Raw genomic sequence first — 17,814 nt, forward strand, 5'->3', positions numbered from 1 at the left:
CAGTAGTTGAGGGGGTGCCAACACTTGTCCAGTGTCCCAGAAGGGAGGATCTCAGTCAGCACCTAGATTCAGGCTGGTTAAAAAACAGACCCTTAGACAGAAGCTTTTTTTTATTAAAGTATTGTTAATACACAATCTTACATTGGTTTCAAATGTACATCCAGTGGTTCAACAGTCCCTGTGATCAACTTATTTTGTGATTGTGAATTATTATGCTCTTTTATCACCCCCTCCTGTCCCTCTTGTCACCTGTCCAAACTCCTCCCCCTTGGTAACCACTAGTCACTTCTCAGTGCCTTTGAGTCTACTGCTGTTTTATTCCTTCTGTTTTACTTTGTTTTTATATTCCACAAATAAGTGAAAGCATATGGTATTTGTCTTTTTCCTCCTGGCTTATTTCACTGAGCATAATGCCCTGTAGCTCCATCCATGTTGTTGCAAATGGCAAGATTTCTTTTCTTTTTATGGCTGAATAACATTCCATTGTTCATACGTATCACATCTTCGTTATCCATTCATCTATTGATGGACACTTAGGTCGCTGACAGCAGTTTTTTAAGTACGCAAATATCTCTCTTTCAAGGGACGACTGGGTGATCGGTGTTTCTGTCTGCTCTCTTTGCACCGAGTCCCTGGTGACAGCCAGTTAGCAACTGTTTCTTAGTTTGTGCCTGTGAACCATTCATTGATCTGGTGATTGTAAGCTCTGGTGGCCACTAGAGGCAGGCTATCAAAGGATGCATCCTCTAGATGGCAACCACAAAAGCTGGGGTGCAAATATGTACAGTAGCTACTTTCTTGGAGATACTGGGTGTCACAGTGAGTCCTGTTGGCTTTCAAAGGCAGATGTTTTGGGAGCTCATCTTTTAGGTGCAAGTCTTAAAAGCTGGGGTGCCATATGTGGGGCTCAAACCCTTCGCTCCTCAGGGAGAAGACTGGAGTGGAGAGTTCCCTCCCAACTGTGGGTCACTGCACTGGAGGTGGGATTTATGGCCAGATTGTGTCTCAACCTCTCCTACCTTTTTTGATGTGGGTTTTTTCTTAGTTATCTGATGTGTAGGAATTGCTTAGCTGGTTTTGGGGTTCCTTTCAGAGGAAGCTTTTCCTTATGTAGCTGTAGATTTGCTGTGTCTATGAGAGAAGGTGAACTTGGGGTTCTCCTGTGTCACCATCCTGAACGAGAACTTGTCTTATTTTCTAAGTAACTCCTTGTGAGTAGTTACCATCTGTAATTTTGGCCCACCCAGCATCTATTCCCTCTTTTCCTTGGGGAAACACCCATCCTCACCCTCCACTGTCTGTGTCTGGCTCTGGGGTAGTCGTGGATAAAAGGCTTGGCTGATCAGTGTACCCTAATATCTTGGCCATATGTTTGGTCCAGTCATGGGCATTTGCCTCAAGCCAGGCCAATCAGAGATAGTGACTGCTGAGACGTCTCTTGGAATTTTTGGAAAAGAGAAGCTGTTTTTCTTGGACTTAGTGGTGGGTACTGCTTTCCATCTGCAGTGGCTGAGTCACTTTGCCGTCTTCTCAGGAGAGCCTTGCTGAGAAAGAAGCCCGAGCATGTGCAAGAGACCCCAAGCCCTTAGACATTGTATGAGCTCTAGGATCCACACACCCCTGCCTGATGCTGCGAGAACTGCCTGAGGTTTCAAGGACTTGAGCCAACATATTCCTTTTGTGCCTTAAGTTAGTTTGAATTGTTTTTTGCCACTTGTGCTCTACAGAGCCTTGATAACATCCACCCCTGTTCTCTAGATGGGGAAACTGCAACTCATGGTGACGTTGTTAAAGTCAAACAACAGGATAGGGGAGAGGATGAGGGGAGCTCTCAGACAGGCAGGGCTGCTCAGCCCCACTAGATCCTCCCAGCTCTCAAGCCTCAGGGCTTGCCTCCTCTCCCATGACCCCACTGCAGGGGCTGGAAAACAGGACGTTTACAGAGCCCTGGTTGGAAGCTGGGAGAAACTCCTGTGCCTACAGCACTTTAAAGGTTACTTGAGTGAGTGAGGCTACTCTGCCAGCCATCTAGTGCTGCCATCCTTACTGAGAGTCCCCCCAGAATCCTGTGCGACATCCTCAAGTGGGGCTGCTCGTGCCTTTGACCCACACTTTGTTCACTCGCCTTTGACATTCCACAGACAAATGCTCAGTGCGTATGTGCTGATGCAGTAGCCTTCCTGTTCCTCCCGTTGGGGCCTAGCTGAAGCTTAGAGTTGCAGGAAATAGAGACAACATTTTTATCTACCCTGTTCTTTATTTCAATGCCAATAGCAGGTCCGAAGGTGAATGCTCTCTGCTCTACCATATTTTGTATGTGTTACCTAAGCACATTAAATCCATAATCTGTTGCTTTTCATCCATTTTCAGTGACTGAGTGGCAAGAACAGAGTGGCAGAAAGGATGATGGTTACACTCCATTGCTTGAAATGTCTTGGTCCCAGTTTCCTGTCAGTGATGATGCTCTGAATACAGTATAGAATAGACCACCCGACTACCCTGTATTCCCACCAAGGGACCACATTCCCCTGAGGAGGTCACTATTTGTGCCTATTTAGTGCTCTTATCCCTTCCCCCTTCCTTTGTAAATTATTCAGTCTAGGTATTCAGGAAAGGAGCTGGTTAGTCCAAGCTGGCGTTTCTTAATCTTAGGACTACTGGTATCTTGGGCAGGATGATTCATTGTTGTAGAGGCTGTCCTGTGCATCATAGGATGTTTAGAGGCATCCCTGGCCTCCCAGTAGATGCCAGTCACACCTACTGACCTAGTCATACAATCAAAACTGTCTCCAGGCATTATCAAATATCTCCTGGGGGACATAATCTCTCCCAGTTGGAAGTTCTTCAATTACTGATACAAAAGGGGATTTGAAAGGGATCGACAGACCTGTTGGTCCCAAACCTGGGAGGAGAGGTTAGTTGGCCTAAGCATGGAAAGTGGAGGCTGTCCTGGAGAATCCTGGAAGGGGTGCCCAGGACTTGTGAGCACTTCAATGCCTAATTCCCTCCTTTATTCATGTCTTAGTAAGTGTTCTCTTTTGCTTTGCATCTCCCCCATGACCTTTGACATCCAGTCTGTGACCATACACCCTGCAGACCCTTAATTATGTGTTGGGCATTCTTTCTCCCATGCCTCTGGGAAATCTGGATTAATTTCCCCCATTTCATGGTCCAAGAAACCACATTTTTTCACTAACTCCACACCAGACTTGCCCAAATCCTTGAATGCAGTAATCTTTGCCCCAGGGAATGTGAAGGTCAGGAGTAAAGATAAAACACACACACACAGAGCAGGGCTGAGCTTATAGTATTCACAACAGCATCTGATAGCTCTCCTGCGACTCATCCATTTATTTTAATGACATCAGAGTGTGACAGTCTGTAATGCACATTATTTATCCCATATCAGGGAAGTGGCACTGTAACACTGTTTTTAAAACATCATAAAACTTTTCTTCTTAAAACCTATTGTTGAGTTAGAGAAGTAAGCTTTGCCAAATGCCCAATTCTGTCTTTGCTCATCCTGGCTAGCTGGCATCTCTCATCAACCTCCCCAAATGTTTCCTTTGGCAATTTTTAACCCAGACTGGAAAACATGGGTAAGTGCTACCAAACCAGACAATGCCCCAGCTTCCTGGTCATCTGAGTGCCCTAAGAGATGGCTGTGGGGGAAGGTGGAGGATACTTCCCAGCCACCTAGAAGGTATTGAAAGGTCTGTCTCAGGCTTCCCTCTGCCTGGATGCTGCTGTGGAGTAGCAGGAAGAACTTTGGCCTGGGTAGACATCTGGGTCTCTTCCTGCCTCTGACATTAATTTGCTAGGTGATCTTGGTCTGTGATTCAGACACTCCATTTCTGATTCTCAGGGTTCCCACCCACCAGGGACCCCTTTGGGTTCTTTCAGCTCTGATACCTGGAATGCTGTGAGTCTTTGAGAGGCAGGCTCATTTGTGCTAGGGGCTTCTGTTCCCCACAAAGGCAGTGGGTGGCTGGGTACCCTTAGGTTTCAGTCTGATGATAGCTTTGTATCTGGTGAAGGGCAAGGTTAGCTCAATCCCAGGCCTGGCTACTCCTGGGTGTCTGAGAGTTATCCTGGAGATTTTCTCCTCTTTTCCTGGCCTTAGGTGATCTCCCTTCATTTCCTTGCCCCTCTCCTCCTTGTCCTCCTCACTATCATCTTCCTGAAGTGTCAGACTCAGGTTCTTTCCTAGGAGATTGGAAAGGCAAAGCCATCTTCTACAAAGAGTCTTTTGGCATGTCAGTCATAGCAACAATGACGGTAATAACAACAACAGCATTGTACATATAAGGTTTTTAGTTTACACTTTACAAAGAGCTTTTAAATACATCATCTTATTGGCCATTATTTAGGGTTTCTTGGTTGTGTCAAAGAGGGATTCCTGCTCAGGGGAAAACAGCCCCCTCTTCTGCACATGTTCACATCTTTACCTACAAGCATTGAATTATACTTTTTTCAGTGTGCAGATTACCTGATTGGACCCCTCTTGCTCCACGGGACTTCCTGTTTCTAGAATTTGGCTACTAAAATAAGAGAGTTTTAATCTCCCTTTGTTAAAACAACTTCCTTGTAGGGAGAATTTTCTTAATGGTCCTACATTGGGCATTTCATAAAGTCAGGGCTTCTGAAATTCAGGGGAAGGCTCAGAATCACCCCAAACCACACCAAGAAAAAGAACCTTGGGTTTTTTTTGGCTGAGTGGGCCTGCATTCTGGATTGGGCTTGGGGATGATTGGCGGAGAGGTCTCAGGTTCCTTGGGGAGACAGAGGGAGAGCCAGCAGTCTGGCAAGTCCTCCCAGAAAGCCCGTGATGCTGGGTGGGTTCTCAAGATGGCAGGCTGCATGGGCTGTGTGCTGGGTTAGCTGGAAGTGCTGGTGGTAGAATAAGGCTTAGGTCCACCTGCCTGGGTGGGTTGTGGGGGATGGGAGGAGTGTAGGGCAGACCTGAGCATCTACAAAGACTTTTGTGACCTATCTGGAAACCAGCATTGTCTAGTTACAACAAACTAAAGTGAACAGCTAGGAGCCCACATACCATTTTGGGTGGTAGAACCCTCTCTCTTTCCAGGCCTCTTGCTACTTTGCTTCAAGTTCTCTTGCTAAAACAGAGCTTGTCTTGGTGTCCCCTCCTCCAAACCCAGTGGGTCCCTTTGGTCTAGCCTCTCACACAGAACTCTTCGTGGTGAAACCCCTGCCTTCCCTGTCTCCTCCATCTGTCCCTCTGCTCTCATGTGTGTCCCATCCTCTTGCCCCCACAGACCTCTGACTGCTCCCCAAACATGCCAGGCCTTTTCCTAGTTCACTGCTTTGTAATAGGCCATTCCCTGGAAAGTTTGACTTCTTACCTGCCCCCACTGGCAAATAGCTACTTCTTTTGTTTATACTGCCCTTAGGGTACTTGTATAATAAAGCAGTTGTCCATTTCTATGATTGTTTCGGCTCCAGATTGTAGGACCCTTAAAGGTGGATGTTTCCTTCCTATGGGGAGCAAGTTCTGGAGTCAGACATCCTGGTCCCAAATCCAGGTCCTGCAATTTCTTAGGCATCTACTCTCATGCAAGTCCCTTAAGTTTCCATGCCCCTCAATTTACTCAACTGTAGAATAGATTGGTAATGTCTTGACTAATGGGTGGGTCTGAGAAATGAATGAATATATATATACATTCACACAGGCATACCTCATTTTATTGTGTTATGTTGTATTGTGCTCTGCAAATACGGCATTTTTAAAACAAATTGAAGGTCTGTGGCAACCCTGCATTGAGCAAATCTACTGGAGCCATTTTTCTGACAGCACTTGCTCACTTTGTCTCTGTCACATTTTGGTAGTTCTTACACTATTTCAAGCTTTTTTGTTATTCTTATATTTCTTATGGTGATTTGTGACCAGTGATTATGACTTGCTGAAAGCTCAGATGACAGCTAGCATTTTTTAGCAATGAAGTATTTTTAATTAAGGTATACACATTCCTTTTTCTAGACATAATGCTATTGCACACTTTATAGATTGCAGTATAATATAAACATAACTTTTATATGCTCTTGGAAACCAAAAAATTAATCTGACTTGCTTTCTTGTGGAACCAAACCTGTAGTATCTCCGAGGTATGCTTTCGTATGTATATATATTGGAATGGTATCTCATGTATAAGGTAGTAAGTCCTAAGTTAATCTAGCTATTAATGTTTGAAACAAATCCTTCATAAGGTCCAGAAAGTACCTAGAACATACTGGATATTAATATGCATATATTAAGTAAATTCTTCCCTGTCATCCTTCCCCCCTTCCCTTCATCCCTCTCTTCCTTTCCCTCTCCGTCCTTCTCTCCCTCCCTATCTGCCGCTTGCTTGCATTCCTCCATCATCTTCTTTCCTTTCTCCCTTCTTGATTCTTTGAGGCTTTGACCCACTGTTGGTCTGCATGGAATCCCTACATTCCCTGGCAACCTGCAGAGCTGAAAGGCCCAGTAGGCCCCAAACTCACCCCAGACCTGTCTGCAGGGGAGGCTCCTGGAAGGAGGGAGGGTGAGAGACAGGGCGTTTGTGGGAGCAGCTGCACCCGGGGCCATCTGCACTACTCTGCAGAGGCGGGAGGGGCAGATGAGGGTCTGGGAGAGATGGCACGTCCCCTTCAGGAGGGCTGGCAGTTCCAAGAGTCAGGGCTGGATGGGCTGCCTTGTTCACACTCCCTGATAAATAAGCCCCCAAGTCTAGACTCTTTCTGAATGCTAGGGGCAGAATAAATGAACAAGGCAGAACAAAAGGAGGAAAAATAGCAGAAAAAAGCACCTACTTTCCTTTTCTGGTAGGCCTCCTCTGATGAACTAAAATTGCCTGTATCTCCTGTGTTTTTACCATTCTGAAGAAGGAATCTAGAACTTTGAGTCTGGGCTCCAGGCCTGGCTCTTCCACTTACCAGATGTGTGGCTTAAGGCAAGATACAGAGCTGGGGAGAGGCCTCAGTTTCCTTATCTGTGCAATGGGGCTATACTGTTTTAGCGTCCCTGGTAGACAGGGGTTGCATGGATGAAACAAGACACCATGGTGATATGCACTGGTGAATGTTGCAGATGGGTGAGGGGCCGATTTAGATGGTGGCCTGGAGGAGCAGGTGGAAGAGGTCTGACTGTTCTACAGCAAGAGCCCCCAAGAACTTTCCAGAGTCAGACTTACCCAGGTGTGGGAAGGCTGGACACCCAGCCTCCCTTGTCCCAGCAGCCCCGGCTGCCCGCTTTCCTAGTGTCACTGGAGGGAGGTGGGAGGTTCAGAACTTTGAGGAAGAGCCGTGGCGGGGCCTTGAGGAGACAGCAGGAGAGCCCCCGTCCTTCATTCACCTCACTGGGAGGAACCACGTTCTTGAAGAGGGGCAGGAAAAGAGCAGCTGTTTTAAAAGTTAGCAAAACAATCTCTGATGAAGCCTTTGGCAGAGTTCTGACAGTCCTGTGCTGGACCCCAGGGCCAGCCAGGCAGGAGATGCCGGCCCTGCAGGGGGTGTGGGCAGGCAGGGCCGGGGCTTGGTTTGGGTCACAGTGAGTCTGAGAAGGCCAGCTGGCGCTCAGCAGCTTTCCTGGAAGAACTGGCAGTTCTGGGCATTGACAACCAGGTCTTAAAAAGCTGGGAGCTTTTAGGGAAGGAAAGAGAGTCATTAAAAAGAAAAAGAAACCAAGAAAAATCTTTTTTCCTTCTCTTCCTCTTATCCTTCCTTTTCCTGAGCTCGTTAAGCAGTTCTTGGTTCAGCTGACACGATAGTGTTTCAGAAACATAAGAAGTTCCTTCTTCTTCCTCAGACAGGTTATCACTTCTTTATTCTTATCCTGTTGTTTTAAAACTATTTTATTAGTCTTCTTTCTTAAAATTTTTAACAGCTGTTTATCAAAGCACAACAAATACACAACCAAAAAACTCGGTAAAAATAACTCACTATATGGAACATATACTCAGATGGTGTGATATATTTATATAATAAAAGATGAAAATAGTCACTTTCCATAATAAAAATAAGTTCTATTTTTTGTTTATTTTACAATATACTTAATATTCTCTTCTTCTTTTGCTTTCTCTCCAGCTTCTGCTTCTTCACTCTGAATCTCGAGGGGGCCCCACGCAGCTGTCCCACCTCTGCTGAGCTGGAGTCCGAGAGGCAGGGAGGCAGAGGGGCTCAGGAACACATGCTGCAGCCGCACTCTAAGTGTCTCTCCACCTCCTCCACGAATGAGGAGCCGTCTGTGCACTGGAAGACATATTTCCGCCGCTTGCTGCGGGTGGGCTGGCAGCACAGGGGCCCGCAGCCCCCACGACATTCCATTATGGGCACCTTGGAAGCTGTGGCACAGGACGCATAACCTTTCTGGCGGTGGATCACCTCTCGGAGTACCTCCCCCAGGCAGGGATTCTCTGTAGAGGGCAGAAGAGGTTAAGGTCAGGGCATTGGTGGGGTAGATGGCTGGCAGAACCTGGGTAGTATAGGGGCCAAGGGCAGGCTGCCTCAAGGTGTGTCACTCTGACAGGCAGACTGTGCTGGAGTTGAAAATAATCTAGGCCCAAAAAGCCAGAAAGAAACTTTGGGCTTCCTGCCCCCTTAACTGCATAAAAGGCTTCCGATGGAGGAACTGCTCCAGCAGGGGAGCCACTGCCATAGGGAACTCCTTACCTGTGAACTAGGTGTGGTAGAGAGCGACGTGGCCAAGTCTGTTAACATTCCTCTAGGTTCCCTTCTTTCTGTGTGGCCCCTCAAGCATTTGATTACCAAGGATTTACTTTCATATTCCTGTGAATTGCCTTCCTTCCCTTCCCTTCCCCCTTCTCCTTAGTTTAGGATGAGGTCTGTATCTCCTTGTCCCTTATTGTCTTTGGAGTCTGTGTCTGTGGATTACCCTAGGTACATAATTAAACTTTGACACAAGACAGATTAACAGGAGAAAAAACCAATTTGTTTCTTAGACCAGCTAAAAGAACCTTGAAGGGTAGGGAAATTCTTCCTCCCCAACAGCTGGCATAGTCGGAGGGAGACTTGAACTCACTGGCCATTGCTTGCTTCAGTCCTCTGCAGATGAGAATCTGGGACATCTGACGGACAGCTGGTGGAAGGTAAGATTTCTTACCATATCATCCTCCTGGAATCTCTGGGGGTGTGATGGGGCAAGAATGGTGAGAGTCTTTCTCTTTCTGAATTTAGATTAGCAGGAGAAAATATTGGTGGAACTAGGTCTTTGGGCTTGATGACTCTCGGTAAATTTGGTCTGTGTGCTCTTGGCTTTGCTGAAGGATTTCTTCCCAGAGGTGGTCTTTGTCATAAGGAGAAAAACCACAGGGATAAAATGCAGGCATAGGCCCTGTGAGCCTGCCGTCTGAATCTGCCTCACAGCCTGCTGAGTTCACGGTTCTCACCAGACTGTCTGTGCAGACCAACTTTGCTGTGGGTGAATGTGCACAGGAGGTTAAGGCTGTTGCTATGAGACAACTTGGAAGCCAAAGCTGTAACCTTGGTGGGCACGGGTTGAGCAGTTAAAGGCTGTTAGGGCATTTGCCATCTCAAGAAGATTCCTGTGATAGGACAAGTTGATCACTGAATGGGTTGGATTGTTACTAGGTCATTGTCACTTCAAAGACACGTCCATGCAATGAGTTCTACTTTCAAACACACATGGCATGTTTAAAACACTCCTGAGGCATGTCCCTCCTAGGTATTAGTTTAGTTTCCAAGAAGGCCCAAGGCTTAGCTAAAGCTGTTAATGTCCATGTAAGTTTTCCTTTTGTCTTGTTGCATGCCTTGAAAGTTTAGCTTTGTGACCAGTGAGAATATTCTCTCTGGCCCCCACCACCAGCCAGAGGATGCGTGTACCGTGTGCACCTGTGGGCAGCCCAATAGGCTGTGGATCCAAATACCTGTATTCTTTGTCTCACTCTGCCAGCTCTCAGGGAGTTTGTCATAACAGGTCCCATTCCCTAAGGGACTTTTTTTTATCTCAGCCTTTGTTGCTTATTACAGCCATCCTTAATGCCTGTGCAATGAAGGTCTTTGCTTAGACTTTAGGAGTGAACTTTTTAGACCATAGGGGCTGTATCATCTATGCCCTCTAGGGACGTTTCTTGTGTCCCTGGCCTGGAAAGATTCCTCTGGGTCTTTCCATAAAAAGGGTTATGGGTTTGAATCACTATGAAGATCCTACTTGTCAATGAACAGACAATGGATCCTTTAAATGGCTATATTTGAAAGAAAAAAATCTTTTTGGAGAGCTCTCAGTTGTCTTATTAGTGTAATGGCTAGCCTCAGGGATTCTGTTGACAAGATAAAAGAACTGAAATTAGGCTTGGAAAAAAATTAATATCCACATCCAATACAAATTCCCCTTAAAATCCAGCCCCATCTGCCTGTTTTTACTTGCTTTCTGCATGGATGTATAAGGAATACTTAGACCTGATTTCTAGGCCCAAAGAATACATGTTACTCCTATATCTGCTGAAAGCCAGGGTAGAATTTAACAAAAGCACCAGAGACTGGAGGTAAGGCTTAACTTTGCTCCCACTTTCCAGGGCTCTGTAATCAGGCCCGACCAGGTTCAGACAATCCTACACAATCCCCTCTGCAGGTGTATCCTAGACCACCTTCCCTGCACCCAAACAAGAGAAATTTTTTTCCTGACCCCTGGACAGCAGCAGATATTTGACATTATAAAACTCTTTAATCTCTATGCAGAATATCCTACCAAATTTAGAGCAGTTAGAAAGATTAGTGGCCATTCACAACCCCCTCACAGAGGAAGCAGTGGGTCAAAAGTTCTGTTGGGCCCCCCTGCAAATGACCAATACAATGCCAATATTCTGGGGCTGTTGAGAAAGGAAATAGAATTCGCGATGCCCCTTCTGTTGCAAATCCATACTGATTGGTTATTGATCCTCAGGAATAGCTTTTGACTTCTTGTTGGTCTGCTTGGCTTGCTGCCTCCCTGGGTCGTGCAGCTTGTTGATTCTTTCTTTGGTTGTCTTTGGGAGTGACATTAGATCTCGTAAATATCCTTTGCATCCCCACTGAGGATGCCTCTTGCCTCCATGGGGGTTGTTTGATACTGTCAGAAATATTTACTGTTTGTCCCAGATGAAACTTGACAGGATGTTTACAAGGAGTTAGTAATTTTATGACAAAAAAAGTTTTTGGCCAAATTGGAAGCTGATAAATAAATACAGATAGAAATACTTTTAGGTCTCCCCTAAGCTAAATGTACCCAGAGGGAAAGGAAAACCTTTCAACAAAGTTGAATGGAAGTCAGTCCTTGTTAAACAAATTGGGTCTTTACTGGACCAAGGTGTGGCTCTAGAAGCAATTCAAAGCCCACCGTAGTCATTTAAAAATGCTTGTAGATATTAAAATAGATTAGGACAATTGCAAACAGGATTGTCTTGAACTTGAGGAAAGGAGAAATTTAAATATTATCATAAGTGTCTGAAAATAGGCAAACATGTCTTCCTTACCAGGACTTAACATTGAAAGGAAACTAGGATACTTTGTGTTTTTGTAATAAAATTTTTGCCCTCATCTTTTCTAGGACCTAAGAGCCATTCTTTAAATGCAAACTTTAGGGAGAAGTTTCTTATCAGAAAAAGAGAGAGAAAGGAAGTATTTAGAACTTGGGTAAATAAAATCTCCACAAATATAAGTAACTAGAAAATCTTTGCATTTGTGTTTGGCTGTGTTTGGCTGTGTGTGGCTGTGTGTGTGTGTGTGGCTGTGTGTGTGTGTGTGTGTGTGTGTGTGTGTGTGTGTGTGTGTGTGTGTGTGTGTGTGTGTGTGTGTGTGTGTGTGTGTATTTATGTAAATGGAAGATATTTTTCTGTATCTGGATGGTATTGCTAAAAGTAACTGGTTTGAAGATAGGGACTTGTAAAATTTGGGCATTCCAAAGCTCTCAGAAATTCTTACAGGAACACAAGTGTTTTTCCAAGTTCATGTGATCCTGGGAAACGTTCAGTATTAAAGCTCATCTAAATTTGGTTTAATTAAAAGAGACATGTCTGTAAGGTTATCTGCATTAGAATTAGAACTTTTAGTCTGCTGGGGTTTACTTAAAAGCCAGTTAATTATCTCTGTTACAAAATTGTTTTCCCAAAAAATGGCTTGGGGAAAATGACTGACTTGTATGTCTAATGAAGTTTTTGTGGGCAATATAGACATGGCTTTTCAGAACAAGTAAACTAAATAGATGTAATATGTGAACTCCTTAGCAATAATTATGTGTTATGGTATATGTACCTGAAAATAGCTCACTTAGTACCAAAAAGACTTTCAAGATAAATTAAATTCATTGAATATCTAGACATGACAAAACAATGAAACATATTCATTAGTGAACACAGGCTTACCTTTTTCTGGTGTTCTTATTACAGATAAACCAAAGATAAATTGTGTTTGTTAGTAAACATTTTTGTGCTTATTGAAAGATGGCACTATGAAGTATGTTTCTAGAAAGTATAAAATATTAATACATGTGCCAATCTAAAGAATGCTGGCATTGTAACAGTTTACAGTAACTTACTCCTTAGTTTTCACTAGAAATTAAAGTTTCTAAGAGTTTCTACGGGTTAACTACTTGAAATGAGGGTGTGGATAAAATTGTAATATTTCCAGAATATCTCGCCTGGCTTTAGTATATCTGCATATCAATAGGCGTTCAGAAGTGGAAAGAAGTATGGCTTTAGTGCATTTGCGTCATTCCTCAGGGGTGGAGAGAAGTTCATCTTCATATCAATAGGTAATTACCTGGGCAACGGGAGGGCTTATCTCTACCCGAGGTGACCGGGAGGGCCGGTTTTGCTTCTGCCAGAGCAGGAGAGAGACGGCCCAGACTGCAGTTTGTAGGCAATAAACAGGTTTTAAACTTTATTTCTCCCTTTGACTGACTTCGGTTTTCAGAGGTATTTTGCCCTGGGATTTCTTTTCCCCGGACTTACAGAAGGAAACATCTTCATATGCAAAAAACCTAGGATGTGTGCTTTATGTGAAATAAGGAATGAGAAATGGAAATACATTTTTGTTAAAGAAAAATAAACTAATTTGTTGTAGAGAGGTTGGAAGAGGGAAAACAGGACAAAATCTAAATGTAAAATGGAGAATTGTAGGTTTGTGTAAAAGGAATCTGAAAAGGAATTTAATGTGTGCTCATACTAAGATTAAAGTTCTGAGGTTTAATATCAAGTACACTTTAAGGTTAGAATTTGGTTTTCCCTTTGTGAAAAGGGCAAGGTTTTCTCCTATTGTCTGCTCTTGATGTTAAGAGATTGTGAAGGGTTTTTCTTTGCCTTAATTATTTTGTCAGAATAATTTCTTGTGCTTCATGTTGTCCTAATTAGGTCTTTGATTACTTAACAAAACAGTCTTATAATAGGGGGAGTCTAGTAATAGTAACCATAATGTTGTTCAAGTAATTGTACATTAACGATCAAAAAAAAAAAAAGAAAACAATCTTAAAAGAGCTAAAAACTGTATAACCTTCTATGTGCCTTTAAAATCTTTTATTGTCACTTGGGCTAAATAAGTATTACATTTCATAATGACCTGTGATCCTATTTAATCAAATGTTTAAACCTCTTGATATTTTTGACAAACTTTCCAAAACCAAATTCTAAATAAAGTCTTTTTTACCTCTGGTTAACTCAGAGATTTTCCAGAGGGCCCCTGGAACATATCAGAAGATTTTCTTCTTAAAGAGAGATTTAGCTAATTAGGCTTATTTATTTAGTATGTTAAATGGGAAGCATTGTCAAATTAGTAATGTCAAACCTAGATTATATTTGTGTAAAAATATGTTAAAATGTGTTCTAGCCATTATGCAAAACTTTGAGAAAGTTGTCTTGGTATGTTATTGACTTAAAATGTTAGGAATAACCAAATTTGTTTGCATTATAATGAACTCTCATCAGATCTTTATGTCCATTTCTAAATCGTTTGTCATTATAGACAATATTGTTTTCTTTGTGGCCATTTTTAAGTCTTTTGTCATTTGTAGACAGCTTTTGTTTTGCTCAGATGCTTTTGCAGAAGTGTCCCTGCAAAAGAATTTCAAGGAGATTCATGGAAAGGATTTTTGACAAATACAGGTGTTACTGATAACTTTAAGATCATAAAACTGAACTACATAAAAATTTACAGAACTAATGGAAAATTGGATTCAAGCAGAACAAGAATTACATGGCGCTGAAATTAACTGAGGGTGACGATTTAGACTTTTCATTTGAAACATTTCTGTTTTTTAAAAAAAGTTTTGTCCAGATTTATGGAAAATGCATCCTCTTAAACTATGACTTAGATCAATTTGGTAAATTATACCTCTGTAAGCAGAATTGAAACATTGTTTTTCTTCCTACCTTATCCTGCTAGAATTCAAGAACTCAGAACTTTTATTTTCATGGCAATATAGTTATTTGCATAAGTTCAATAAAAACCTGTTTTCCTTGTAACAGGACAATTGAAACATTGGTTATATTACCAAGGCTTTGACTGAAATGTCATATTTAAAGGAGATGTGCATAGACTCAGATATGACCAGACAGCGCTAAGGAACCAAGGTTGACAGCCAGTGAAGTCCCTTGGAAGAACTGGCTTGGTGCCCTGCTTATAGCATTCTCAGCAGCCAGGTGAGAAGGCCACTTCCTGGCTGATGCAGGAACCTTCAGAAGGGAAGTAATGCAACCCCATAGGTATTGCAGGTGAGTCTTGGCTTTCCTGGCCTCGAGAAGGCTTTGAAAGTTCAACCTCAAATTCCTTATGAAAAGATCCAGCAAAAAGCACATTTAAAAGAGCCTATTGACCAAATTGCAGTATTGCTGCAATGTAAATAATCAGGCCAACTCTTTTTGAAACTAGTTTTAATTTGGTTACTTCTAATAAAAGTGAGGGTGATTTTAGAGAGAAAAACTATGTGTCAGTAGCACACCTTTATGGGTATTAGAGTCTAATGTTTATTGTAAACTGGACTAGATCCTCAGTTGGTAACTGGAATCTAGTTTCCTCTAATGTCTGGCTACAAATCTCCAAACCAATGTTTTCAGTTTTCCCCCACACTTAGCTCTCAGTGTTTCCAAATCAGAAAACTGCTCTTTATCCTGAAGCTTGTACAAACTGAAGATGCACATCTTGATATAAACTTGAGAGAAACTACCACAGCAGCCCATGTTCAGTCTTTCTGCCCATTGCTGTGGAACAAATGGGAATTTCTGACCAGAATTCCTGCCTGGCCTTAATAGCACCCATTGTATATGTAATGAGTGTGCAAATCCATGGAATGTTCACAGGGACAGAGCGGCTGTTCAGTTACCAAGTACCGGTCCAAGAGGGGTGGAGAAGAAACACCCATTCTCTCCTCTCCTCAGTTCCTGGTATGTACTTGGTCAGGCGCCTGCCAGCACCAGAGACCTGTCCACAGAGTTCCTCCCAGGGTGAGGGGCAGGAAAGTAGAGGAGGGCTCTGGGAGAGAGGGGAGCGAGCAGCACCATTGGAGACCCGGCTCCTGGGTGAATGAAGTCTGAGCGGGAAGCTTGGCGAGAGGAGGAGGGGAGCCAGAGCAGATGAGAAACTGAGACCTACTGCGGTGAGAATAAAATCCCCTTTAAGCCCCTAACTTCTTGCCCTCGCCTTTATTTGGTCTTACTTAATTCATAGAAACTTGCCCCAAGCAGGGAACCCCCTCCTCCGAGAGCAACAGCCAATCAAAAAGATTATCAGAGACATTCTAACTACAAACTGAGAAAACCCCTTCATATCACCACTTCCCGCACTTCTGGGACATCTGGAAATCTCACTGGTAGTGCTCAGACACTCGGTTTATAATTTCTTCCAACCAGTAACCTCTGTTTCATATCCAAAGAAATGTCTCTTATTTAATACCTGATTGCTTGAACCACAGGCCTAATTTGGGGAACACACCTGCATCACCACCTCCTGAGAGGAGTTCAAGTAAACTGACTTATTGTCAGGACTCTAGACACAGACTCAATCAGCCAGATGGGTCAACTCAACCTTTAATGTGAAACTTCCCTGGAAGTTTTAGAGGAGGAAACTGTAGAGGCCAAGGGCAGGTCACCCGAAGCTGTGCTGCTCTGGCAGTCAGATTACGTCGGAGCTGAAAATCACCATGGCCCAAAAGACTCAGAAAGAAACTTTAAATCCATTTTATGCAGTTAAGGGAGAACCAGTAGAGCCATCACCATAGAAAACTGCATTACAAAATGTACTAGGTTTGGTAGATAGACAGGAATGTGACAGGCTGATTAAATTCCTCTGTGTCCCTCAATCATTTGTTTACCATATATTTGTTCTATCATATTTGCGTAATTTGCTTCCAAGTCCCAGACCCCTACCCGCTTCTGCTTAGTTCAGGCTGAAATATATACCCAATTGTCCTTGATTGTCTTTGTCTCCTGTCAAGGTTTAATTACATACCTAGCGGAATCCAATTTGATTTTTAGACCATCTAGAAGAACCTCAAAGGGTAGGGAAAATTCTTCCCAACAGTAGGCTGGTCTGAAGACCATGTGTACTTGCTTGTTCACTCATCCAACCATCTCTCTACCTAACTCTGCCACAAATACTAAGCGCCTTTTCAGTGCCAGGCTCTAAACGAAGGTCCCCCAGATATAATGATGACGAAAGCAGGCATGGGCCCTTCCTTTAAGCAACTTGAAGATCAAAGTAGATGTGGCAAGCTGGTAGACTATGGGCTAAATCCTGTTCCCAAATTTGATTTCACCACCTGTGCTTAAAAATCCCAGATTTCACTTAAAAATTGGGCTTTTCGGCTTTGAAAGCCAAGAGGTCTGGTAGAGCTGAGCCTGTGTCCCTCAAGTGCAATGACACACAATGACAGTGTGTTGGCTGGGGCAGGGGAACCCCTCCAGTTTGCCCAAGTCCCCACCACTCTCATTAATCATTTGAATGAATGTATTTGTAATAATGACATGGGATGGATGGGCTAAGGAGGGGAAGGGCGTCCCTGTATCTGCTGGAATCCCCTGGACTCGGACCAACTCCTTATCTCCATTCCTCTTTGTCTTCATTACAGCAGCGAGCATTGGGAGCAGAAGGAAATGGGCTTACAGCCAGACCCACAGCCGCACATCCCTGAACCTCATTTTCTTGTCTGGAAAGGGGTGGCATATTTCCCTGTCCTTCCTGCTGCTGCACAGGCTGTTATGAGCCTCATTGTGACTGAGAAAGGGCTTTAGGCATTTTAAAGTTTCAGGTGATTAATGTGATGTAATGTGAATACTGTTAAGCTTGAAGCAATTTTTAAAAATTGAGATTGTTAAAGAATCAGAGAGACAACTGATAATGGGCATGTGTGCAGTGTGGGGAGAGGAGAGTGTGGATACGGATGCATGTTAACTGGGCATCTGGTTGAAGGGAATATGAGAGCTATTTATATTGTCCTGGCAAGTTTTCTGTTGAATTTGAAGTTGTTTCAAAAAAATGTTATTGAATAAAACTTTAAAAAATGGCCAGTTTTGGTTAAGAATGGTATTTCAACTAGGTATAAAAATGCAACAGTCTCTAGTGATGTGGAGGGGAGGCAGAGAGGAAGGGAGTATTTTGAACTGTGATACTTTGGTGCTAAATCATTACACAGTAGTGGATAAATGATGCAGAAAGGTATAGTATTGGCTCCATTTTCAAGGTGAGGGAAATTGGGATGGATGAACTTGGTTAAGTCACTCTCTAAGTAGCACAGTGGGCACTGGAATGAGCGGGATCTGGAGCCCAACGCTGACCCCTCCTCCTCCTCAGGTGCCCTCTCCCATGCACACAGAC

General features: G+C 43.4%; 1 protein-coding gene and 1 long non-coding RNA gene across 3 annotated transcripts in view; one reads left to right on the plus strand and one right to left on the minus strand.

The window, feature by feature from the left end:
• Nucleotides 1–3,324: 3,324 nt before the first annotated feature.
• The window catches only part of SLIT3 (slit guidance ligand 3), a 596,734-nt gene continuing 582,244 nt past the window's right edge, over nucleotides 3,325–17,814 (minus strand). For both annotated transcript variants that reach the window (XM_036995101.2, XM_036995102.2), the window contains exon 36: nucleotides 3,325–8,411. In XM_036995101.2, the coding sequence (XP_036850996.2) occupies nucleotides 8,176–8,411 (236 nt within the window). In that variant the 3' untranslated portion in view covers nucleotides 3,325–8,175. The remainder of the gene's footprint in view (nucleotides 8,412–17,814) is intronic.
• Nucleotides 8,400–17,811, plus strand: LOC118967788 (uncharacterized). Its single transcript, XR_005055020.2, has 3 exons — nucleotides 8,400–9,104; nucleotides 14,472–14,717; nucleotides 17,069–17,811. It is a non-coding gene; the product is annotated as an uncharacterized lncRNA (long non-coding RNA).

Source organism: Manis javanica, chromosome 1 (assembly GCF_040802235.1).
Source record: "Manis javanica isolate MJ-LG chromosome 1, MJ_LKY, whole genome shotgun sequence".
Classification (NCBI taxonomy): Eukaryota; Metazoa; Chordata; class Mammalia; order Pholidota; family Manidae; genus Manis; species Manis javanica.